Source organism: Chanos chanos, chromosome 8, assembly GCF_902362185.1.
Source record: "Chanos chanos chromosome 8, fChaCha1.1, whole genome shotgun sequence".
Taxonomy (NCBI): domain Eukaryota; kingdom Metazoa; phylum Chordata; class Actinopteri; order Gonorynchiformes; family Chanidae; genus Chanos; species Chanos chanos.
In genome coordinates this window covers 22,521,005-22,533,357 of record NC_044502.1, presented here as the reverse complement: position 1 = coordinate 22,533,357, position 12,353 = coordinate 22,521,005, and the positions used below count along the sequence as shown (strand labels likewise).

Below are 12,353 nucleotides of genomic sequence, written 5' to 3'. Positions count from 1 at the left end.
CATCTCAGGAATGCTAAGGGATTCATTGTCTTAATACATTGTTTTTTCCATTTCAGTTCAACTTTTGCATTACTGCATACATACTTAAAATACAAACAATGGTGGCAAAATGGTTGTCAAAGAAACTCAACAGATGTCTAGATGTCTGAAAAGAGTCCTCGCGGGGGGGGGGGGGGGGGGGCAAAACAAACCTTTTTCAATTAATACCCTTTTAAAAGGGATGATATGAATGCTCACAGTAGAACACTGACCAGTAGACAAACCCACTCATTCCCAGTACATATGGCTTAATGGAGCAATGACAGTCAAACACCATAAAGAAGAAAAACTGTAGAGCACACGTGTGGCTAAGCAGAACCATGGAACAATGAAATCTGCACTGTAAATATATTTACTAATTTTGGACCATCTTTGATTAGGAATTAAGGCCTGTTATTACAGTGGCCTTCTATTGAACACATTTAAATTGTGTGTGGTGTGTGTGAGAGGAAGAGAGAGAGAGAGGGAGAGAGAGAAGGAGGGAGGGAGAGAGAGAGAAAGAGAGAGGGGGAGGGGGAGAGAGAGAGAGAGAGAGAGAGAGAGAGAGAGAGAGAGAGAGAGAGAGAAAGCAAGTCTTACATAAACAGTCACATAGATTTCTCTAGCCAAAGATCATTCATGCCCTCCATGTTGTCTACATGCTCAGAGACAGACACAGCAGTCATACCAAAGCAAATGCATTACAACTCAGAGTCATCAGATGTACTATATTCTACAAACTACCAAATCTGTAGTTTTAGTTAGCTCAAATGAAAATTAAAACTGTAACTTTGACGGTTAGTGTAGTTTAGAAAGAAAATCCCACCTTTTGTGAAGGTCTTCTCATAGTACACCAACCTATGATGATTCCTATTTACACTACTGGTCACAATGTTGGATTCTTTTTGTTTGTTTTTTAACAATTTGGTAGTTTTCATTACTGTTATTCATCAACAGAGGCCTCTCTTATCGCAATAACAAACAACAGCAGACTACAAGCAGGAGGTCATCAACAGGCATTAAGCTCTCCTACTGACTACTGCAGCATATGAACCCTACACTACCAGCATGGCCACACTGATAACTATCAAACAGAGTACATGGGAGGAGCGGGGACACAGGTGGACCCAGAGGGGTCCACCTGACCCTCAGTGGTGGGTGGAAAACCATTCATTTTCCGTCATCTGCACCAGATCACTGACCACGTCCAGCAGGTTGAAGTTGTGTTTCTCTAGCAGTCGCTGGTTGAGTGTATGGTCACCAAAGCCCATCTCAATGAGCACGGCCATCATGGCATCTCGCGTGGCTGCATCCTCAGGAAGCTACAGCACCAGACCAAAATCAGTTTCAGTGCCAACAGGTCCAGGTTTCCCATTCAGAACTATTCTGTTCTTAAAAGCCACTAGATGACAGTATGTAAATGGTTTTTACTGTCCCTCTGACCTTTTATTCAAATGTACACCCAAAAAATGTAATTCACATCTCAACAAATACTGCAGAAAATTTTAATAAAACGAAAAATGTAATGTACTATTGACAAAACCTGTCATTTGGGCTGAGGTTCATGCCGAGGTATAACAGGTGTAACGTTATATAATGTAATATGAACCTGTCATTTGGGCTGAGGTTCATGCCGAGGTATAACAGGTGTCACGTTATATAATGTAATATGAACCTGTCATTTGGGCTGAGGTTCATGCCGAGGTATAACAGGTGTAATGTGGACTGACCTGGTTGGCACCAGTCTGACCAGTGAACAAAGCTTTATAAGCAGATGCTGCGACAGACAGCGCTCCTTTCACAAGACCATCAGCAATGCTTTGAGATCTTAAGACAGAGAGAGAGCGAGAATTATTACCCAAATATCTGACATAAAACACACAAAACTGAACAAAGATCCAGATCTTCTAAATCAGCACCTGAGGTCCCGTGATTCTGGGTCAACAGGTACAGATGGGCTGCCGATCTCTGACAACTCAGACTGATCTGAGAACAGAAAACAATGGCAAAGCTTCATTATGCAGTCATGTATTTATATTCAAACAAAAACTCGGCTCCGATGAGGACACAGAGACACATAACACAACACAATCTTCCAAACTGGATGTGTCCGCAGCACAACTAGATATTAGCGTTAACATGCAAACTAAGCAGTCAGTAAGCCAGGCAGATGCCTTTTCAACATGATTACATTAATGGAACATGAATACATTAATGGGACGTGATTACATTAATTCAGGTAAATCATCAGGAAAAGGTGGTTCACTCTGTTCTAACAACCAAATAACAGTGTAAATAGACAGAGAAGATATGCATGTAAACAGATGTTTGTGTAGACATCGAGACAGAGAGAGAGATAGATGTAGATGCAGGTTGTTTATATCTGAAAGTGCATCACTCGTGTCAGATCTCACCTTTCTCTTGTCCTGACTGGCAGGGCAGAGTCCTGTCTGAGACCTCTCCTTCAGCATCTGTCTGTCTGTGCATCTTAGTGCTGTATACACAGTCACTTGGTTACATTTCAGCACACAGAACTGCACAGAAATCCTTACAAGAATAGAACATAAGGCTGGACAAAAAAAAAAAAAGTCTGGACACAGTTTCAACACACGTTACATACAGTGTGAGTGTGACCAAGTGTGACTTCTTAAAGTCTGTTTGAGATGAAACAGGTTCATTTAAGTAAGGGGTTAAAACTTGTTGTTCAGTAGTTACAGTGGATTAGATGTGTATCTGAGTGTCTCATTAGACAATAGCGCTGCTCTCTGTGATGTCAAAGTTTTCTTTGTTTCTGTTCTAATTATTGATAACTGTCTTTTTTTTGGCTCCTTTGGTCACTAAACTCTTCCTCTGCCTCATATGAGGTTCACTGAGACATAAGACACTTGGCCTTCTGCATTTTCCTCAATTCCACCCGGCTCTTTCAAATATATTTTATTCTTTTCCAACTTGAGAAGAAGTATAAGCAATGTGTTAATGTATGAGGCCTTAATAAGTGAATAATGATAAAAATAAATAAAATAATCAGAGACAATAATTAATAAAATAACAATAAAGATAAGAAGAAGAGGAAGTAGAGGAAATAAAATAATCATAAATATCATAATAAATAGTCATAAAGGTAATTATAAATAAAACAATAACTCCAGATCATTAATCCAAGAGGCAATAAAAAAACCCAGGCAATGCACCTGTCGGGCCTGTGACATCCTCAAAGGGCAACAAAATAAGGTGTTTTTTGGTATGATTGGTGTTACAATACATTTTTCCTCGGCAAAGTCCCTGCAAATCCCCAAGAAAACCTAAAAGTCACCCAAAATCCCTACAAAAACCAAAGTAACACTGATCAGGTCTGTGAAAGGATGTGTTACATTCATGTAACTTAACTTATGGCTTACTGAAATCAGACTAGTGAGGCTAAAGGCTCACTGATTAACTAGCCCCCTGGTTACTGTGTGCCACTGCATGTGAGAATGCCACAGTCTGTTTCTCACAGTGGGGTGGTCACAGGCGTGTAGTGCCTGTCTGGGACTAACCTGGACTGTACTCTAGTCTATCTCTCACACTGTGGTGGTTACAGGTGTGTAGTGCCTGTCTGTGACTAACCTGGACTGTGCTGTAGAGTATCTTTCATAGTGGGCTGGATGTGGGTGTGTCGTGTCTGTCTGGGGCTAACTTGGACTGTACTGTAGTTTATCTTTCACAGTGGGGTGGATGCAGGTGTCTAGTGCCTGTCTGGGACTAACCTGGACTGTACTCTAGTCTGTCTCGCACAGTGGGGTGGATGCGGGTGTCTAGTGCCTGTCTGGGACTAACCTGAACTGTACTGTAGTCTATCTCGCACAGTGGGGTGGTTACGGGTGTGTAGCGCCTGTTCGGGACTAACCTGGACTGCAGAGAGGGCTGGGGTGCATCCACGATCACTGGGCTGAGGGGAATGGTGCCCAGCGTCACTGATGCACACAGCATGCTGTAAGCATCAGCGCTGACATTTGCTGCTGCACATGCAGGGAGCTCCCCAGTCTGCACTGCCTCTGCGGGCTCATCATCTGGGCAGCGGAGGTCAGCGCCAGCCTGGGACAGGGCAGAGCTGTACATGGACTCACCCAGAGGACGGCTGGTGTCGAAGCAGTCCGGCAGGATAATAATGTAATCCTCAGAAGAGGCCGAGGAAGTTCGGCTACGTGCCTCCTTTCCCTCACCCACCTCCTTCACTTTCTCTGCCTTTTTCTGCCCTTCCTCTCGTTCCTGCACAAGGTGCTGACTTATTTTCTCCTGGACCTCAGCTAACCATTAAAAACCACAGACAAATCAGAAATTGTACATGAATTCATAACCATGTAAAGCATTAAACCACAGAAAGCATCAGAACTTATAAATGAATTCATAACCAAATAAAGCATTAAACCACAGACAAATCAGAAATTATAAATGAATTCATAACCAATTAAAGTGTTAAACAGAAGAATCAGAGATTATAAATGAATTCATAACCAAATAAAGTATTAAACCACAGTCGAATCAGAAATTGGTAATGAATTCATAACCAAATAAAGCGTTAAACCACAGAAAGAATCAGAACTTATAAATGAATTCATAACCAAATAAAGCAGAAATCTGAACAGGTCTTCAAACTCAGTCTGAGTGACATGAGACAGTGAACAATCTGGTGCCCCTGTGTAAACCTAATGTTCGTGCTGGTGCCCCTGTGTAAACCTAGTGTCCGTGTTGTGCGTTTGACAGTCAGTCACTGACCTGCAGGGTCCTGCTCTGCCTGGCCTGTGTGGGCAGGCACTGAACCAGCAGCAGGTCCCACTGTCAGTACAACTTTCCCTGCCTCCTTCTCACTGACAGACACATAGCACTCAGGTGCTGGAACCACTATGGGAAAAGACAGACAAACCCACCATAAAGATAGCGATATAATGCCCACAAAATATTAAAGCACTACATATATTAACTTACTATTCTATATTATGATAGATGTATAAGTGATAGTTTATATGACACTAGGACCATAAAGAAAGAGGGTTTTTGACACTGTTAGCACCATCTCCCCTCTCTAACAGACTGCCAAGTCCTCAGTAATAGATATCTGATAACAGACCGCCCCGTTCTCAGTAATAAAAATGTGATAACAGAGGCAGGAAATCCTTCAGATTGAGTCAGGAGATAAATATGACCTGGACAATAATTACTATTTGAATGTAAGTCAAATTCCCCTTTCTTTTAGTCAAAATATTTTTGATTAATTTGTGAAACTACATAGGCACAACAACATAAATTTTTCTCTACTTCTTACATCAGTGTGAACTTTTAAGTAAAATGTGAAAGGAAAACTATATTTAGGCATCTGGAGATTCTTTGTAAATCACATGGATTTAAAAACACCCCAGAGCCAGGACAGGATTAATGTTGAAATGAAATAATTTCTGCATGAGAAGTCATAAAGCCCCTCTAATCCTGCATTAAAATTTAGAATTAGGCTATTCTTCCATTTTCACATATTTGTGATAATTAACTTCAGTTAAATATAAAATAACCATCTTCCACCTTTTCATTCGTTAAACTCAAGTATTTACACCTAATATTATTAGACATATTTTAAGCTTTATTTTTCATCATTTTTTTCCACTATTTGAATGAAATAATGGCTCTAATTTAAAATACTAATGTGTCCCCAACTTTCCAGTTTTCTGGCCCTGATCTGCACATAGGTCTAGAATTGTCCAGTGAAGTAAGTCTGTATCACAGACAAAATTTGTTCCACTCACCTTTATTCTCACCCAAAACTCCGCCCACCTCTGGTCCCTGAGCCACACCCAGCTCTGGACTCTGAACCACAGCCAGCTCCAGGCCTTGGGCCACACCTACATGATCATGGAATAGAGAAAACTGGGTGAAAAGCTGGAGCTGGTTAGACTAGTGTAGATTGGGCAATGGGGTTGAATGTGGCTCAGTACCTAAGATGCTGCTGACGCCCTGGAGTTCTGCTTCCTCCTGAATTAGAGTGACAGAGGTCTTCTCCTGCCGTGAACTGTCGTGAATCAGAGGAGACGAGCAGGGTGTGACATCTACAGACACCGGCAGAGAAACGCCTGTGAAGTCAATCCAACACACAGCAAATATCAGGATCACAGGTAAAATAAAGGGGAAAAAATTAAATTTAAAATTAAAAAGTGTAAAATGTCAAAATCCATTAAAAACCGGTCATGCTTATACCTAGTAATTTGGTGCTGAGGTGTATCTATTCATAAACTACTGAGACGTGTGTGAGGTGTTACCTGCTGGAGTGTTGTTTGGAACATTCTCCAGCTCCTGAACTATGTTAATGTCCAGCAGTTCAAAGGACAGCAGGTCCTGTAGGGCAGGGACAGAATGTACACTATGAAACACTAACTCTATGCTCACTTCACTGACACAGTAGGAGGGGTTTCATATGAATTTTATATAAGCACCTCTTATGACAGGCACTGTAAGAGAACTGTGCCTATGAATGTAACTTATAATTTCATTAGCTGAAATATGTACAGCACTTCTTACCACAAAGAGGATATCATAATTTAACTTGTCTTGATTTTATAATTAAGTCAACAAAAATAATTAAAATTACAGTGAGATTCTTTAGAACAGACCAAAATTGGGTTCTTTATTGTTCAGACACGATTACAATGGATTGATTGTCTTGCCTTGCCACACATAAGTAATTAGAGCAGATGCAGACTGCAGTCTATGCTAGTTTTGTCTCCTAACGGCTTGACAGCAAAATTATATGATTTAAGTAATATCAGAAATCAAGTCTGACAGAGCATTGCACTGAAGACCCTGAGTAAAATCTGATTTTCAAGTCAGTAGGTCTGAGTCAGGTGTGGAGTTGTATACCTGGGCTGTGACTAAGTCAGGTGTGGAGTTGTACACCTTGGATGTGAGTAAGTCAGGTGTTGAATTGCATACCTGGGCTGTGAGTAAGTCAGGTGTGGAGCTGTATACAGGGTCCAAAATTAGCACCCACAACTCGCGAAATGCAAGTAAAAATCTACGTTGGTGAACAAAATAAATGAGGCCTACTTCACAAAAAACTTTCATCACTACAACACGTAAGTTGATTGACTATGTTTCACAATTCTTTGATTGAGCCTCGGTGTCCACCGTCCACCAGGTTAGTAGTAATTACATTGTTTTTAAGGACATCATATCCAGTGCCTTAGCCAGAAATTTATTTCCAGACAGGCCTCAGCAAAAGTGAGCGGGCACGACTTTCACACACGGTCCATAGTCTTCACATTCTTTATAGCTGCTGAAGCGAATGACAGGTCAGGCACCCCGTATCACAACTGCAGCGTACTTTATAACCAAGCCAATCCAGTCTTCCGTTCTCTGATTGCATTAAAACGGAATATGTAGTAAAGCACAAAATACGGCCGCATTTTAGGCTATTCACCAAGCTCACTTAAACCAGAAGTAGCGTAAAAACGCATACCCTGTCACAACAAACGCACAATATAAAGCATGGTAAAGTTGGGATATTCGCTGGATATTCGGTTTTAAACTTTCCTAAATTCGCATGCCGTCACAACAAACGCACAATATAAAGCATGGTAAAGGTGGGATATTCGCTGGATATTCGGTTTTAAACTTTCCTAAATTCGGACATGATAAAGCACTTCAGCTTAATTACATATTCGAGGGCAAGGAAAGTACACTATAATATGGTGTTTCAGAGGAAAATAACAATATTTGTTGTCGCTATCGATTTTTATCCAAAAACAGCTTCACGGCACTTTCATTATGCCTTCAGTCGCTACGTCTGTGTAAGGGACCGTCTGCAAATTACACATTTCATGGATGTTCGCCTTCTAACATGTCAGTTGGTATTAAAAATATTCACTACAAATGAATAAAATCACCTTTTCAGCGTTCTAGTAATTCAAAAACGAAATAACTGACTTTCCACAACGCATATTTATAAGAAATTCCCAGTTTTAGAAGCTTTCTTGGAGAAATATTCACCAAAAATTGCTGAATTTGCTGAAAAGTAAAATTACATGGAGTATTTCGAGTATGTGTGAAAGCATCTGACTGGGATTATCTGCTGCTGTGTGCTGCATGTGTGAAAGGGCAACTTCGGAAGTAATGCGAACCTGATTCTGCAGTTATAGTCCGTAGTGCATATGTGAAAATGGCTTTAGTTCTTTGTAGTTTGACTTTTCATCAAATTCTCACCTGTAGTAAGTGCTGCACTCTAATGTCGAGTTACTTGCAGCCATTAGAATGAGAAAGGTCATTTTTTGTATTTTTAGTGAATATTTTTTTAAGAAAGTTCCTGAAACAGAGTTTCTTCCAAATATGCAATATGTCCGTCACTTTATTTTGGAATCACTAGAACGTTAGGTGTAAAGCTCATTTTATTAATTTTCAGTGAATATTGTTTTAATACCAGCTAGCATGTCAAAAAGCGGACATCCATGAAATGTGTAATTTGCCGACGGTCCGTTACACGACCGCCAAATATCCAGCAAATATCCGAATATAAAACCAGCTTTACCACGCTACAACATAATGCTGTCACAACACTAGCTGGGTTTCCATCCAACTATTTAAAGCAAATTAACGCTTAAACTTCGCATCAAACCTTTTAAATCGGATAAGAAATTTATTCGCTGGAAAGGTGATCAGCTTAGCGTAAAATGATACTGGTTGATGGAAACAGGTAGAGTCACATCAACAAGGGGTTTGTTGCGTTCCTGGGGTTTGTTGTGTTTCCATTCAAGTTGCCCTAGACAAGTTTTAAACCGACACCTGTTCACAGCTCCTCCCGCGATGAGGAGAGTGTACATTTTTAATTCGTGTAACACGGCTGATGGAAATGCACACAGACAGAATTGTCATGAATGCGCCTAAAATATGGTTTTAACAAAAACTCTACACCTCCCAATTTATTGAACACAAGTGAGGGTAATGAGAACCATACCTCTTTACCATTCCTTAGAAAGGACTGAAGCCATTTAATTTTTAATACTCCATTCATAATTTCAAAGTCTAATGCTTTTATCCCACCTTTTTCATATTTTACAACAAATCTTTTCTGATATAATGATGCTTATTTTTCCAAATGAAATTAAAGTTTAGTTTGTTAATTTGTTTGATCATCTTGGGAGATACAGCTAAGTAGTATGCAGGATAGATCAGCCTAGATATAGTTTCCATTTCTGTTTTCAGCGTTCTTCCAAACAAAGTCAAATCCCTTTGCAACCAGTTGTTTAGTATTATCTTACATTTATCAATGACATTTTGAATATTATTCTTCTTCCTAGAGTCTGGACATTTGCTTATCCAAATTCCTAAATATCGAGTATCTTTATTGACAGGCATATTATATACTGAAGAATAGGAGCAGTTGTGGATATTCATAAGCTCACATTTGTTAAGGTTCAAATGGAGACCAGAAGCTTGAGAGAATAACTCTACTAAGGCTAAAGGAATTTGCTCTTTGTTCTTTACAAAAAGCGTTGTGTCATCAGCTAACTGACTTATTATTAATTTTTGTTCATTTATGTTTAATCCCTCGATACTGGATTTTTTTATGAGGATAGCCAGTAATTCAGTAACAGCAATAAATAAGAGGGGTGAAATACTACATCCCTGTCTAACGCCTTTTCCCTTTGTTGAATCTGGGGGATGTGCCCTCTCGGAGGGACACACAGCTGTTACTGTCTGTATGTAACATAATAATCATATCTAAAAACCTGCTGCCAAATCCAAAGTGTTTAAGTATGTCAAAAATAAATGCGTGTTCAACATAAAGAATAAAGTCATCATTGTTAATTAAATGACCGTAATCAATAAGTTCCAGAACCAAGCGGACATTATCATGGATAGATCTTCCCTTAAGGAAACCTGACTGAGTTGTACTGATAGTTTTCGACATTCCTCCTTTTAATCTTGCTGCCAAAACAGTTGTGAAAATTTTATAATCCGTGTTTAGAAGGGTGATCGGTCTTAAATTGCTTAAAATTCTGTTGTCTTTTCCAGGTTTAGGAATTAATTTAATTATACCTTGTTTCATTGTTGTCATTAGCTCCTTTTGTATAATGCATTCCTTAATTGCATGGAATAGTAATATTTTGATTTCACCCCAAAAATGTTTGTAAAAGTTGGCTGTTATTCCATCTGGATCCGGTGAGCGGTCAGATGCTATCTTTTTGATGGTGCAATCAAATTCTTCAATTGTCAAATCTTCCTCACAGAAAAAATAACTTAGCATTTTGTTTGGAATATGATGATGTCTAAAGGTCTATGTTTTTCTAAATTACCGAAATATAACATGTTTTTTTTCTCCATCCTCTATCCACTTAGCCCTGGATCTTATATATGCTCCCCGTGCTTTGTTGACATAATGTTCATCTAATTGACATTGCAGGTTATTGACTTTTTCTTTATCCTTTGCACTCCAGTTTAACTTAAAATAATATGAGACTAATTCTTTAGCCAATTTTGCTTCATCTGCTTTTCTTTCCTCATTCAATTTTTGGCTAAAAGTTATCAAATATTTTCTGACATTGAATTTTAAGTATTCCCATTTTTGTATCAAAGTAACTAGCTGTATTGTTTCTTGTTGGTTTTAAATTCATTATGCAGTGATCGCTTAAGGGGCTATTTGAAATACTGGTTTCTGTAACATGTTTTAAGACTGAGTTTGATATTTGCCAGTAATCAATCCTTGATTTGGCTTTTCCATTAGGCTTATACCAAGTGAACTGCCTCCTGTCCCTGTTTAATGATCTCCATATATCTATCAAATTGTTGTTATTAATAGAATCCCCAACAGTTTGATTATTATGACCTTGTGAGAATCTAGATGGCCATCTTTCTATCCACTCATCAGGAGTCAAATTGAAATCACCTCCAACCAGTATATAATCGGTTGAGATGTTTGCATTTAGTTCCTTAATAACTGTTGTAACCTAATGCAACAAATTTCTATTTTTATGCTCATCATTATATCTATAAACATTAACAATAATAAGGACACTATTGATCTCAAGGATACATGCTACCCAATGTCCCTGTCTGTCTTATCCATTATGATTTTACAAGGACATCTGTTGAAACATATGGCTACTCCTGCAGAGCGGTTTGTACCATGACTAAAAAGAATTTTGTCACCCCATTGTTGAGACCAAAACTTAACATCTGATATAAACATCTGTTTCTTGGAGAAAAATGCAGTTTGCCCTTTGTCCTCTACAAAACAGGAAAACAGCTTTACGTTTAATAGAATTTTTGAGTCCTCTAGTATTAAATGAGGAGAAAGAAATATCAGTTTTCTGCTGGAACACAGAATACATAAAGAACACTGAGAACTGGGTAAATTTAAAGAAATAAAAAAAAAAATAAAAAGCCTGTAACTTCTTTTAAAGAAAGGCTTAAGGAGGTGGGGTAAATAACCATGAGCTATAAGTCCCATAATCAGAAATTTTCCACTGTGCAAGCTCAGTTCAAGTTAGATGTTTAATTCAAACCTGTAGACATTTCCCTGTTGCGCTTGCCGTCGATGAAGTCGTATGGGCCCCTAAATCCCGCTGCCTTGCCTTCTCTCTTTGCCTGCTTGATCTTTGGCCACAGTGCTTGTCTGGACAGCCAGTCCTCTGGCGAGGTTTTCGTTCACTTCCAGATAGCATCCCTTATCATTCGTATAGCAAAAAGAATTATAATTTGCCGATGCCTGTTTTCTATCACCCTTCCAACTCTCTGTACAATATCAATTGCGTCTTCCATCTTTGGCGTCAGGTCAGGTGCGTTTTACACAGGAGCTCCACAACCTCCGCTCTGACGTGCTCATTGACTTTTTCCTTTTTACCTTTTATGCGAAGACACCATCTTCTTTTGTATCTTTCTTGGTTCAGTATGTGTTCCTTGATGTCACTGTTTTTTGATTGTTTGCATCTGTTTCTCTAAGTTTTTTATTTTCGTCTTACATTCTTTTAGTTCCTCTGAGTTTAGCTACACCGTCTTAGCTACTGCACCTAGCATGGTGCTATGCTGCTGCATCTGACTGCTAATGTCCTCCATGCGGCCGTCCAGGCATTTCCCCAGTGAGTCGATAACTTTCTGTACAGTTTCCATTGATGTAGTTGTAGCTTACTCTGAGGACGTACCTTTTGCTTTATCTCCATAGGCGCTTTCGCACCGACCAGTTCTAGGGTCTAATTCGATAGGAACTACCCCCTGGGGAGCCTCCCCTAGAACTACATTCGTTTTAGGGCTTGTTTCTGTTTGCTTTCGCACCGCCAGTAGGAACACTTAAGTGACGTAAGCCAGCTGACGGGTGGTAT

General features: G+C 39.4%; 1 protein-coding gene across 1 annotated transcript in view; it reads right to left on the bottom strand.

The window, feature by feature from the left end:
• Nucleotides 1–1,002: 1,002 nt before the first annotated feature.
• nbr1b (NBR1 autophagy cargo receptor b) overlaps nucleotides 1,003–12,353 on the bottom strand; it is a 52,284-nt gene continuing 40,933 nt past the window's right edge. Inside the window, exons 13-21 of the mRNA XM_030782982.1 lie at nucleotides 6,303–6,378; nucleotides 5,982–6,092; nucleotides 5,793–5,888; nucleotides 4,774–4,899; nucleotides 3,905–4,304; nucleotides 2,433–2,512; nucleotides 1,938–2,004; nucleotides 1,749–1,845; nucleotides 1,003–1,340 (exon numbers count right to left, since the gene is read on the bottom strand). Of these exons, the coding sequence (XP_030638842.1) occupies nucleotides 1,167–1,340; nucleotides 1,749–1,845; nucleotides 1,938–2,004; nucleotides 2,433–2,512; nucleotides 3,905–4,304; nucleotides 4,774–4,899; nucleotides 5,793–5,888; nucleotides 5,982–6,092; nucleotides 6,303–6,378 (1,227 nt within the window). The 3' untranslated portion in view covers nucleotides 1,003–1,166. The remainder of the gene's footprint in view (nucleotides 1,341–1,748; nucleotides 1,846–1,937; nucleotides 2,005–2,432; nucleotides 2,513–3,904; nucleotides 4,305–4,773; nucleotides 4,900–5,792; nucleotides 5,889–5,981; nucleotides 6,093–6,302; nucleotides 6,379–12,353) is intronic.